The sequence below is a fragment of the Ornithodoros turicata genome, chromosome 3 (genome assembly GCF_037126465.1).
Source record: "Ornithodoros turicata isolate Travis chromosome 3, ASM3712646v1, whole genome shotgun sequence".
In the NCBI taxonomy this organism is placed as follows: domain Eukaryota; kingdom Metazoa; phylum Arthropoda; class Arachnida; order Ixodida; family Argasidae; genus Ornithodoros; species Ornithodoros turicata.
In genome coordinates, this window is record NC_088203.1 from 12554042 (window position 1) to 12567968 (window position 13927).

The 13927-nt window shown below is 48.3% G+C and overlaps 1 protein-coding gene across 2 annotated transcripts; it reads left to right on the forward strand.

Moving 5' to 3' along the window:
- The first annotated feature begins 1427 nt into the window (after positions 1 to 1427).
- Positions 1428 to 13003, forward strand: LOC135389917 (spidroin-1-like). 2 transcript variants are annotated; one of them, XM_064619966.1, is made up of 4 exons: positions 1428 to 1460; positions 6966 to 9390; positions 9499 to 9682; positions 12425 to 13003. In XM_064619966.1, the coding sequence occupies exons 1-3, from the start codon at positions 1431 to 1433 to the stop codon at positions 9666 to 9668; spliced, it is 2625 nt and encodes an 874-aa protein (XP_064476036.1). In that variant the 5' UTR covers positions 1428 to 1430; the 3' UTR covers positions 9669 to 9682; positions 12425 to 13003. The 2 variants fall into 2 exon arrangements, with proteins under 2 accessions (XP_064476036.1, XP_064476035.1); XM_064619965.1 differs by having other exon boundaries at positions 6966 to 9682.
- Positions 13004 to 13927: the final 924 nt, after the last annotated feature.

Consider the following 13927-nt stretch of genomic DNA (forward strand, 5'->3'; position numbering starts at 1 on the left):
GAAAGAAAGGAAACAGCTGAACTTGCTGGTTGTTAATGTGTGCTACCCGGTCAGTGTCCAGTCTATTTTCTTGAAATAAAGATAATTAATGGTTCATGTCTCGGGGTGAGCGCAGAATTCATTAGAAATAGAAAAAAAAAACATTATACGTTATCGCATTATGTCACCCAGGGTAATCTGCTTTATCAACCGCTATGCAACTAATATCAGCTCACTAAATGAACCCAATGAATTTAATGGAAAAAGTAACTGTAAAAGTATTAAGTACATTTTTGGAAGTATCGGTAACTCCATCAGTGTATTTTCTCCCACGGGACGTGTCTGTATAGCTGTAGCTCTGATACTTTAAAATCCATTTATCTGTAACTGTAACTGCGATACATTTTAAAAATCACTTTAACAACAATGTGCATATGTTCAACTCAAGACGGAGTCTCAAATACTCTGACCTGCGCAGATTTCGACCTCCCTATGATGTGCTAATGACACTAATATGCACCTACCTTTAACAACAGAAAAAAGAGAAAGAAAAAGAAAAGGGAAAAGTCTGTCTACAGTACGGCGACATGCCACGCGCCGCAGAGTAGGACTGCGGATAATTTCGGCCACCTGAAGTTCTTTTGACGTGCGCCGGAAATCTCCGATAAACGGTGCTGGAAGCAATGTTTACCTCCCCCGCATTGCTACCGTCTTCGGCCAGGTTCGAACCCGCGATCTTGAGCTCAGCAAGCCAACGCGCCACCGACTGAGCTACCAAGGAGGGCTGGACATCTCCACAAATAAGAACGCTTCAAATTCGATAGGGTGTTGAGACACTCGTTATTCTAAGACGAAATCCCTTTCTTTTTTCAATAAACATATGCTCCCCGGTGAAAGTAGTTCTATGGTGACAGGTACGGGTATGCGTTTCCGAGAGAGATAGGGAAATTGATATTCGACAGAAATGAGCTGACATTACGGCAGGTTACAGTATCCGATTCCTACTTCAACCTTTGCAACCACTCTGGAGAGAAACACTCGGTCCACCATCATCGAACCATTTCCACAGACTTGCCCACAAAGCTTACCAGCTTATCGGGCGATGTTGGATGTCGCTTAAATATGACGATCACCCCGCCCAATACGTTTTCGCAACACCACCAGCACACACATACACGCATCCGATGTATTCCCGTAACAGGTGTCGCGATTATCTCGATTAAGGTCAGGCCATTGTTGGCTCGTCCGACTGAGAGCTACCAGGAGAAGGTGAGGGTGCAGAGAAGAGGAACGCACTTTCTCCAGAACGAAAGTAAGAGCTGCCTCTCCCTTTCCTCCGCAGGATGCTCGATGACCTGCAACCCCCTTCTCGCCCCTTGTCATCGTCACTGAGGACGTCCAGGGTATAAATACTGGACGTCCATTCAGCCATGGATACTGCACTTCGAGCAATGGCTTCCGCTGGGATTAACAAGAGAAAGGTGAGTGGTACGCACCGGGCGGTGCACCACGCACACCGCGTATGGGGCTCAGAGTTGGAGGGTGCTGGACTCGGAGTTCGGTGATGAGGAAGAGCGTCGCAGGTAAAGACTTCGGAAAGTATAGGGTTCATCAGAAGGTACAGACGTAGAAGAAAAAAAAAGTTCTGTGAGGGAGACTTGCAGGAAGGTAAATCGTGTCCTGGTGCGCGTAGCGTTTATAATCGATAATTCGTAGTCTTACGTCGTCAGACCACTATGATCGTGAGCGACGTCATAGTGGAGTGCCCGTGGATTAATGCTGCCCACCTGAGGGTCCCTTAAGGTCCGCCTAAATCTCCGTACACGGCGCACCGTATGTAACATCCCTCGCGGAAGACGATGTGTCTGAGCAACGTGAAGGCTGCCACCAGGTTGTTGGCGTCCTCGGCCGTGTTCGAACCCGCGCATAGCGCTATACACGTTCTAAGGCAAATCGACAAAAGTGCTGTCGTTAGATATTTCTTTTTTCTCGCTTCGATTATATGAGGAGGGAAAGTATTCCCTTAGCTACCCTTAGTCGTGATAGTGAAAACACCACGTTGCGCACATATGTGCTGAAATAATCATTTTAAATTTAAATAATTCAGTGCTTTCATACGTCAAGCGTCCTGGAACAGCTGGTCGCACCAGTGCCCACGTACTTTTCCATTTTTTTTTCTTTCTATTTGTATTTCTACCACGTTGCGCATTGAAATTTTTGAAGAGACGACTTCAGGGCTGAGATACAGAGGCAAGATGTACGTAATTTTGTATAGCAGTGCGCGAAATATTCGTTTATCGGCACTGAGGCGCTGTATGTTACGAATTGAGGGTGAAATACCGCCCCCTCTTCTCGGTTTCGATGATCGATTCCATTCATGCCCGACCCGGAGTCAACCTCAAGTACGGAGGAGCCTGGTGCCTTGAGAACCATTATCTTGTCTCCGGTAGAAGTTGGGGTCCAATTAGGTTTCAAGTAGCTATACACTCCAGAAGTAATGGTATCGTTCAATTCAACGCTACGACATTGCGTTTCTTTTATTTTCTTTTTTAATTCCTGGTATCTAGAAGCCCTGGAGAATGCTCTCCGAATTGCTCTCCGAATGGGATTGGCCACACATCCGCGCATGTCACGCCACACATGTCACGCGCCGCGGGTATACACCGCGCACGTCGTGTTTTCACGCCCGCCCCGCAGAAAAGCTTCTACCTTTCATTTCTTCTCCATTTCACGTTCCTCCCAACAGAAAGAAAAAAGCTTCTCGCAGCTGTTCATGTTTATATTTGATTGTGTGTTTGATAAGCGTCTCGCGTGATTGCCTCGCCTTCCTAAATTGAAAAAAGGACATCGCAACCCCATGATAAGTGGCACGGAAAACACTGTTTCGCAACGATCACGCGCTGCCGGAATCATGAGGGAGTTCCACTTTGAACAGAACTGCATTCTAGATTTTGAGTATCTGTCACTTTTGCAGATACGCCGCGCACAGCTTTATAAATTCCACACTCCTTCTTTGCAGTGATTGCTTTGCGGGGTGCTACGTTGAAGCGCCCTCTGTGAACATTTGTTTGCAGCTTAGTTGTGAAATGTATGATGCTGAACAAATTAAGATGGCGCCGGCGACCGAGCTGGTGTTGTGCAGAAAGAGATAGCATGTTCATCGGTTTGATTAACACACATACAAAACGACGAGGTCGACACAAGGCTCAAACCAGCTTGTTTGAGTGTTGTGTCGACTTCATCGCTATCTGCTACCATGTTACCAGAAAGCATCTGCAGGATTGTTCACAAATACTCCGTCATAGCTTGAGTTGGCCCCCACTGTCTTGTCTTCATGGTTGCGGTTTCAGAACTGCACACGTTAGACCAAGTAAATAACGCTGTAATCCATCAAAACACAAAATTACAATCATTTATTCACATGGCGTTGAAATATGGACATCTGTGGCTATGGCAGCCGTAGCTTCTGTCATTCCGTTGTTTCGTCGAAAGTTAGATGGTGGCACGAGTACACCTCGCTCAGTCATAGTAATGTCATAGTAAATGTGTGTAAGTAATGTCAATGCCCACAGGGTCAAACAAAGCCTCTTACGTAATATGACCTTACCAGGAAGAAACTTAATTCAGACTAACTTCGAAAACTCAATAAAAATTCCCAGCCGGCACTTTCTCGACTAACTGCTCCTTTAGTCTACGTTGCGTCCCAAGTTTCTTTCACGAAATTTCTTCGACGCATTCGAGCCCAATCTCCACCACAGGCTTCCTGCTTCCCCAGTTGCTATGGTAGCTGCTTTTAATATATCACGTCATCATCAATGATACACTCTGTGGAGAGGAAGCGACAATGGAAGCTTCTCTTGTGCAGACACTACCCTTAAGCACTTTTCACTTAGGCGACGCTACAAAGTGACCGCTCTTCCGCATCTTCTCCATTGAGGCGCGGTGTTGCGTGTCCGGTCATTACTTAGCACGGAAGTGTTCTGCATGCGACGCGCAAAACTTTCCAAGAGATAGGGCAGCTTCTCATCATCAGGGCTTATCCGAGGACAAAGGGGGCCCCCTCTTATTTGTGCTCAAAAACTTTCTTTACAATGGGTTGATTTCGTTCTCCGCTTGTTTAATGTTCGTAACGCGTTTAACGTGTAGCCCTCAAAGTGCGAGAGCGAAAAGATAGTATACTGATGGTGATATGGTGAGTATATACTGGAGCGTGACTTCAAACTCCTGCAGTCATGTTGTGGGTCAAACGAAAAGGTTCGGAGCATATCAAATGGCACATTTGAATGGCATAATTCGCAAGGTTGCCGTCTTTGCTTCTGATAAGTTCTAAGTTTCGCCGGAAGCATGATCAGGGAAAGGACAACAACAACAACCGATAGATGACGATATTGCCATGGGGTGTTCGTGATCGAGTAAGACTAAAAGTAGTGCCCAAAAACAGAGTTTTTGAACGAGGTCACGGTACAGTACAGTTCAGTACAGGGTATATTACAAAGAAACAGCGAAGGCAGACCTTGCATCCGCCAAATGTGGCTTTACGTGTGGCGCATGCGCTGTGTGAACACGGACGGCGAGCTAGAGGTGAGCTAGTCCATCATAAACCACGCTATTTCTTTGCGTAGACAACGCCATTACTTACGCTACAACAAAAAAATTCCACAACCATTTACTCATTTTCCACAGTAACTTACTATGGTCGGTGAAAAAGGACGTGGATTGGGACTGGACACGCTAATCTCTAGGCAACTTCTCTTACTTTTATTTATGTTTATTTGCAAATTCAAAAGTTGGTATTGGAAAATGTAAATGGACGAGAGCGCAATGCCTGATTATACATAAGGCCCGGAAGTATTATCTTATGTTAGAGCTAGTTGTCACTGGCGAAGACAGCCTAAGACCACTAGCGATACGTTCAGTCTAGTTTCATCGAAGACTCGTCCTCTTCCAATAATTTCCGAGAAACGCCCTAGGGTCCTCTGTGCCTTACCAGACAGAAGGCACGGAAGGACGCGTTGTTGACATAGCGGTCGTCTCCGGAGGTGCGCGCGATTTTTAATTGAAGCCGTATGTTGCGTCAGCTTCCTTTTGTTGCAAAAAAGCGAACTCCACGATTGCAATGCGAGGGTCGAGAGTTCAAGGATGCTCGTTGGCCGTAGAAAAACGATGTCATTCATCTGGATCACAACGCGCCCTTGTTATATGCGTGTATGAGGCAAGATTTCAAGGCCGCACGTTTTGGAAGATCAGAAAGACGTACAGGAAGACTCTCTCATTCTCTGAAGCACGTTGTTTCGTAGGTGCCTGGGAAGTAGAAGCTACCGTATGATGAATGTTCTTATTGTGGCCTCATTTTCTTTACCTTTGTCTTGTCTTCTCTCTCTTTCTTTTTCTCTTCGTCGTGTTCTTATGTTGTTTTTTTTTTACTTTGTGGTACGTGCGTCATACAGCAACGCCAGGTAATTCGCATGTCTTGCAATATGTTCAGTTTTTCTATTTTGGCGTCTTCGTACCTTTGACTGCGGTTCGATAAAGTAAGTCACGTGCCTCAAAACGCAGTGCAAGTTACGGCGCATACCCAAGAGGAACAATGTACTGAAAGCGCGGGTGCATAAAAAGGGGAGGGATATACATTTATTAGAAGGAAAGTTCTGCAGGGCAAGTGCATAAGGGGTTGACTTTGCTATATCAAGGTTTTTTCGGCGTGGGCGGCTCTGCGAAAGAAAGCTCCGCACTGATACGACACCTGCCAGCCACCCCAATGTACTTGAACTTACGGCACATTATGCAGCTTGGGTAGGGATGTGTAGGTACGCCACGTTTCCCCACGATCTGATGCCGCATTGAGTCAACGCCACGTAGATGCAGAAGGCCTGCTTATTGCCTCCTCTCCATCCTTTGCTACGTCAGAACTCGTCTGCTACTGCGATTCGCCGTTCTGCGAATTCAAGAACTCGTAAATGATTGCAGCTAACTTGGAACCCGTAGACCTGTAGACAGAAAGTGCAACACTCTTTCCAGGAAATCAGTAGCAGTTTGAGAAAGATATGTGACCGTTTTGCGCTTTATTTTAAAGATTTCCCATTTAGCACGCGGGGACATTCGTTCCAATACCTCGCGCCCTCGAAGCCGCCTGACTAGGCAGCTGAGTAGACCCCTTTGTTTGTCACTATTGGAACAGGCTTGCCTAGCCGAGGCGCCTGTGGCGCCATCTCGTTGCTCACGCAAGAAATGCGTACGGCGCAAGCTCAGCAGGACTCTAATGCGCTAAGTTTGTAGGACATCGTGCATAAACTGTCACCTTCACAACTAAACATATGTTGCAATTCTCTACGCAGTTTAAAAAAACATACCACGATGTGCAACTTTATATTTAAAGCCAGCAGAAACAGCTGGTACCATCAACGCGCGTCTCCATCCCGGCTGTCAGATGGTCAGGCGTATAACTAGACTACATCGATGCGCACTAGGCGGTAGCCGACTGAATAGCGGACTTGGCGAGAACGAGACTTGGAACGAGACTTAACATGGCGGCACTTCCGGTTAGACCGCTAGGCAGTCGACTAACCGGGGTATTGGAACGCAGCCTCAATCACTACTCGCAGACGACGGTGGTTCGTCTCCATGGCTACGACCGCTGAAAGCACGATCCTGATTGGCTGACTCTTAGTTGTTACGTCACGTCGACGAGTAAGCAGGCTTCCTCTATCTAGGTGGTCTTAGCTGAGTACAGCAAGTTCATTGTAGAATAACTGTCATTCTCGTGCATCGTTCGTTGTGGGAACCCCTTGATACGGTAACCAGGTCTACACAGATAATGCACCTGTCATCTACTTGCGCACGCTTGCTACCAGTAAAGTGCTTGCACGTTGAATATGATTATAATGTTGTTCGTAGGAAGCACGCTAGAAGCTGTGTCAGAAATTTGAGCAGCACGTCTTTATTTGTGTGTAATGTTCGCTCAATAACAAACATATGCTTTTTTGCAGTTGAAGCTCTTAATCTGCCTGGTCTTGTGTGTGACCGCGGTAAGATGTGAAGATGCAAAGAAGAATGTTGCCAAGAAAGAAGTAATTGCGAAAGAACCAGTAAAAACTGCAGCAGTTAAGGATCCCCTCAAGACTGAAGCCAGTGCACCAATTACCGCTGCTGAGACAAGCAGCACAGGTTGGTTTGAAGGACTCCCTTCTAGTGGATCCGGTGGACCATGGGCGTCCGGAGGTGGTTCTGGAGGATCTGGACCATGGGCGTCCGGAGGTGGTTCTGGAGGATCCGGACCATGGGCTCAGGACAGTGACAGTGGATCAGGCCCGTGGGATAGTGCCGGAAGCAGGGGTCAAGGCCCCTGGGACCAGAGTAGTTTCGGTGGCTCAAGTGGATCCGGTCCGTGGAGCCAAGGTGGCTACGGCGGCGGCAAGTTCGGCGGTGCCGGATCTGGTTCATGGAGCACAGGCGGACAACTCTCGTCCAGCTCAGGGCCTTGGGATCAGGCAGGAAAATTCGGCATTACCCAGTTTTCTCAGAATGCACAAGCTGGACCATGGAAGGGAAAAACGTCTGCCGGTCCAGCACCATGGGCTCAGGGTGGTAGTGGCTTTGGAAAGGGTGGTGCAGGATCTGGACCCTGGGCATCAACCGGCGGAGGAGCAGACTACGGCGATGTACAGCCATGGGACGGTGGAAGAGGTTCAGCTGGATCCGGACCATGGGACCAAGGTGGATTCGGAGCTGGTAAGGGAAGCAGCGGCACCGCCCCATGGAAGCAGGGAGGCGCACAAAAGAAAGGCGGAGCTGGGGGTCCCTGGGCCCAAGCTGGATTTGGTCAGAAGTCCTTCGGTTCTGGATCTGGACCATGGGATAGTGGGAGTTTTGGACCTAAGGGAGCTGGTGGAGCAAAGCCATGGGCTCAAGGAGGTGTCGGAGGAGGACGCGGTGCAGGAGGAGCTAAGCCTTGGGCACAAGGTGGATTTGGGGATAGGCTGACTGCCGGAGGTGGCAAGCCATGGGCGCAAGCAGGTTTCGGCGGTGGATCCGCTGGAGCTAAGCCATGGGCGCAAGGAGGTACTGGTGGTGGATCTGGTGGAGCTAAGCCTTGGGCACAAGGAAGTTTCGGTGGTGGATCCGGTGGAGCTCAACCCTGGGCTCAAGGAGGCTTTGGTGATGGATCCAGTGGAGCTAAACCTTGGGCGCAAGGAGGATTTGGTGGTGGAGCCGGCGGAGCTAAGCCTTGGGCACAAGGTGGTTCTGGTGGTGGATCCAGCGGAGCTAAGCCATGGGCTCAGGGAGGTTTTGATGGCGGATCCAGTGGAGCTAAACCATGGGCTCAGGGAGGCTTCGGGAGCGGCAAAAGTTCCGGAAAGTCTGCGTCGTGGCAGCAAGGTGGTGGGTTTGGAGCGGTCGGTGGCTCTTCACAGCCATGGGCTGGCGCCGGAGGTACCTCCGGAGGAGGATCTGGACCATGGGCTCAGGCAGGTTTCGGTGGTGGACAAGGAGGCGCTTCAGGACCTTGGGATCAAGTGGGCTTCGGAGGCTCACGAGGTGGTGCACAAGGACCCTGGAAAACAAAATCATCTTTCAAGTCACAGGGAGGTTACGGCGGATCTGGTCCTTCTCAGCAAGGTGGATATGGATCGTCTCGAGGAAGTGGAGCAGCTGGGCCATGGGCAAGTGGAGGCTCAGGATTTGGAAAGAGTAGTGGAAAGTCTTTCGCCGGATCTGGTCCATGGGATCAGTTAGGTTTCGGAGCCGCGAAAGGTGGTGCTGGATCTGGTCCATGGGCAAGCGGAGGCAGCGGAAGCGGCGCTGGGCCTTGGAGTCAGGGTGGTGGAAAGGCTAGCGTCTCTTGGACCCAGACAATGTTCGGCGGCCAGGGACCTTCGGCACAGAAAGGATACGGCGGCGGCTTCGGTGGCGCAAGGGGAGGCGCTGACCCATGGCAGAGCGCCCAAGCTGGCAAAGGAGGTTCGGGGCCTTGGCAGGGAAGTCAAGGGGGATCTGGTGGCCTTGGACCATGGCAGGGTAGACAAGGAGGTTCAGGATCAGGACCATGGCAAGGCGGTCAAGGTGGATCTGGGGGCTCGAGGCCATGGCAAGGGGCTCAAGGTGGATCTGGGGGCTCAAGACCTTGGCAAGGCCTTCAAGGTGGATCTGGCGGCTCAAAGCCATGGCAAGGAGCTCAGGGAGGCTCCGGTGGAATCGGCGGCCCATGGCAGGGTCAGGGCGGACAAGACGACGGCAGTGTTGCTGTATGGATCGGGGACGTGAGCCAGAAATCTGGTGGAGCCGGAGGCAGGAGGAAGAGCAACTATGGCCCACCTGGAGGACCTGGCTGGGAAGCAAACCAGGGACCTGCCGGAGGCTGGGATGATGATCAACAACAGCGCGGTGGAGGCTGGCAAGGAGGCCAAGGCAGTGGTAAGGGCGTTGGAAAGGTCCAGTGGACAGTCAGCCGTAGCAGTCCATGGGCAGAACCACAGACGTGGAGCGCTTCGTGGACAACTGATGGATCTCATCGTTCCCAAGGGCACAGTAGCGGAGTAGGCCAGATGATGTTTGGTGGCGTGGCAGACTGGATGACTGCCGACAAGTATGGGTCCAAGTTCGGCGGCGGCGGCGGCGGCGGCTGGCCACAGCAACTGACATCAGGTGACGGTCCATGGAGCAGTGCCAGTGGCAAGAGCCGCGGGTGGTAAAAACAGTCCATCCGGTAAGCATCTGGGTACCTAGTACATTTTACCCATTTCGCATCACGGCAATTTAGCATAGGAACAAATGAATCCTACAATCCAGGGATTGGGGAGCGACCTTCTATGTGTCAGCATAAGAGAATAAAAGACCCAAGAGACGCACTTCAATTATAAAAGATAAGCTCGCTTATGTAGCGTGCAGACTTCGCAAAATACTCTACAAAGCATCTCGCCAGCGTGAACCCCGCTTATAACGCACCACCGAATTTAACTCGGTTTGTAATGTAGCCTACTGATTAAAGCATCTCTCCCGCACGTAGGTTAACACTGCACTCCATTCCCTTTGCTTCGAAGTTGTGCACACAGGTTGCATGTGTAAATTATTTTCTTGATTGCAACGTTGCATTATTGATACTTTCATCTTCTCCGAAAAAAAATCATTTTTCGCTGCTACAGCCTAATCCTAACGCATTTCGGCAATGTTTCAGTTCGTAATCTCACACTGTCGTAGCGCTGACATGAGGTGTCCTACCTGTTCCAACCTTTAAAAAGTAATCTCGGCTCTACAGATTCAAAACTTTCCTGAAATGGGCATGCGCATGTGATAATATGCATTACCTTCTTTGCTTTTGATTGCCATTAATCACCCCAGCATCTTAGGCATGTGGAGTCTCCTACAGATCCACGTTGCTGACATAGTAAGTTCCAAACCTTCGTATTCTTGCACATGTCCGCGATGTATCTCAGTCTTTCCACACTCCATGCAGAACGGACAAAAAACAATTGTGAACGTGAGCAATTAAGTAAGTTGCGGCTATAAGCACATGGGTCACAGCTCTTTCTCTCCCACCATTGCGTAGGAAAAGCTATCCTAAATTCACAAGACAACTAGTTAAACCACCCTGCGGTCGTGGCTCAAAGCTATGTGATTGTAAGAAAAGGATTCATGGCAGTGGCCATGACAGTGGCCCGCAAGATCAGCCGGCACACGATATCACAGAAGAACAACTCGTAATAACTGTCGTCGATATGTAGTAGGGATAAACTTCGGCAACGCCGCTTCGGCGGTGCAGTTTGAAGGCGACCAGATTAGAGCTTCGCTGCCCTAACGGAACCTAAACTAAAGTAACCAAGGCTAACTTGATCTAACCCGATATTGGGCATTGCCCAACATCGCCATCTCCACCACCTCCCCTACGCGCTGGTAGAAGCGTGGTTTAGCCCAGAGCCGTTATTAACAAATTAACTAACGTAATATAATTAACTAAAACTGCATTTCGAAGGAATTCGCTCTTGAAGATGATCCCTTCTAATTTTAGCTGACTAACACTTACAGTAGAGAAGTACGTCGAAGATAACCTAACCTAACCCAACCCAACCTAACCTAACCTAACTTTGACGTCGCCTATTTCGTGGTCTGCACGCTCACATATCCAGCCTTCTTTAAGCACAAACATTGTATGTAAAGAATACAAACTGATTTAAAATTCCTTAAACTTAGCTCGCTCTCCTCCTCGCAAATCGAGCTCCGGTCGGACGCAGTATCGCGACGTGTAACGGTCCCTAAAGTCGCCGACGTTAAATGCTACGCAAGTCTCGCAGAAATCTTTCCGCTGACAAATATTGCTCGTATAGTTCCGTTCAAGGAACGCTCGGATATATTTACGACCGGAAGTACAAATCGCTGGGGAGCTATGCTAAAAGTTGTCGTAAAAGTGTTTTCGTGCCCAGGTCGCTTTTACAACATTTATTTAAAGGAGGTCAGGGATTTGGCTAGAGCGCCGATTTTCGCATGACTGGACAGGCTGACGTGTATGCAAAAACATTGGTACGCTACGCATTGATCACCGATCAAAAGTTGACATTCTGCGAAGGGCAGGCCACAATATTTGGCTTTTTTCCCGTACCCTTCGTTTACTGTTCACAAGCCGAGGAAATCATAATAATAAAAGAAAACTTGTTGAACCGATAAACGCGACGTTTCTAAAGCTGGTTTACAGTGAATGCTTCAATTCCCCGCCATTATATTACGAATAGAAAGTAGAGTGATCCCTTCTTACAAAAACAGGGGGGAAAGTTGGGCTGGGTTCAAACAAGCGTCGTGACTTACGTCTCCAATTTTTTTTCCCTCTATCACATCACATCACACCACAAGCTCAGTCTTATCGGAGCACTCGTCTAAAGGTTTGAAAAGCGTTGCGTAGAGGGTTAACGCTGCACTGAAGAGCATTTTGTGTAAATTTTAGGCTTACAATTGTAATATCGTCATTATACTTCCACTCCGTTATTATTCCACTACGTTGCTAGTTGCTAGTGAGTGGGACCAAACACTGCAACACTACATAAAAAAATAGAAAAAGTTTACTTGTTCAAGCCTCTCGCTTCAAACAACAACAACTTTAATTGATGATGATGATTGGGAAGTTTCCCCAATGAGGCGATACCCTACCCCATTGCTGGTAGTGATGTGGGAAATGGCATAATGAGACGTCTCACAGTGAGCAAGGACCGACGTCCTATGGTTTCTAGCACCTCTTAGAAAAACGCAGAATGCTAGTTGATACGACCGAAGCACAAGGACCTATATAGCACAAGGAAAGATGTCTGAATTTACTACGTCTCGTCTCATTCCTTTACTTGCCTTTAAATAGTATTTCTCTATGTACGAACGCTGCTCCACTCATATCAGATCGTATCCCGGCCAGAGACGTAATTTCTTGTTTCGTCGTCTATCTCTAACATGGATTTTCTGAATTTTTCAGGCATCTCTACGCGCCGCACTGCCATTCAACAACAAGGAAGGTCACCGCCATGGATCATTCGCTTCTAATTTCTCTCGCCGCAAACAGGGTGTTCACACCTTACATTTCTGCCTGGAAGGAAATCCGTCTCTTTTGTGTGAATGCGCTTTGCCTGGCTGTTGGACCGTTTCGCTTGTGATGCGTGCTTGGTTCGAATGCTTGGTGACCGTCCGCGAAAAAAAAAAAAGGTAACCACGTGAAGCACCGTATCAGAGGTGTTCTGCGCGCCGCTGACGTGACCATGTGTGCGTGCCAATAATGTAAATTTGGTGAATTTTTTTCTAAAAATGTTTGAACGTGGTAGTGTGTGTATGTGTGTGTGTGTCTGTGACAGTATGCATGTGTTTGCGCGCATTTTGTTTTGTTTATTTCTCTAAAAGCCAAAAGTGCTGGTGTGATGCTGGTTTCCCTGCCACGGTGTGCATGATCGTGCGAATGCTTAATTGTCTGCACTACTGATGTATATGTCATCATGTGCTACTCATTTGCGTATAATACAATATGGCAACTGTGCCAGTGTTCTGAAAATAAACAGATACAAATATATTTGAAGTCTATTTCTTGTTCGTTTCTGTCCCAAAAGGAGTAGAACAGTGCTGGTGCCCAGTACTATTGTGGGCAAGGGAAACAAGACATTACCAGCTGTCACTGACGATCTCGATAGAACTACATGGCTATCTAAAACGGAACAATATCAACTGCCACCTTCCATAGACGTCAAGCTGGACCATACACCTGCGCACACATACGGCGTTGGTACACATGCGTTGTTCCCCATTACTGCTGAGCTCTGCTCTATTGACAATACCTAAACTTGATACCCGTCTGTCTGTCTGACGTCTGTCTGACCTTCATCGAAGCTGTGATCATGAAATCAGGATTCGTGGCAACGCAAGACATTGCTTCCAATGTGGTGCTCTTGATCAGTTCTTAATTTAGGTTCAGTTCTTAATTCGTTACTTTTATATGCCTCTCATGGATTCCATGGTTGCACCACATACGAAAAGTAGTCACCAAAAATAAATATCTTTATTCGTGTGCATCTGCGACAAGGCACAAGCATGCTTTGCACGGGAGATCAAAATTGAAAATGTGACCCCTGTTGTTTGGTCATATAGAGCGAATACGAAGAAAGCATCAAGGTGCAAGTCGGTTGAAGGATAATTCGACTCAAAAGTACCAGCCTCGAATACTGCGCGCAGTGCTCGACTATCGCATCGTACTTCATCGACAGCAGCAGAGCTACACGCTCTTCTTCTAGCCATAGAGCATATCTCGTGCGCGCCTTCCCAGGGAAAATGGGTGATTTTCTGTGATTCTAAAGCCGCTTTACAGACCCTTATGACACCGGGTACACACCACCTCTCAGCTCCTGTACTGAATGACATACTAGTAGCGTACCAAAAAGCAGTGACCGCTGGCCATGACGTGATTTTCCGGTGGATACCTGGCCACTGTGGGATC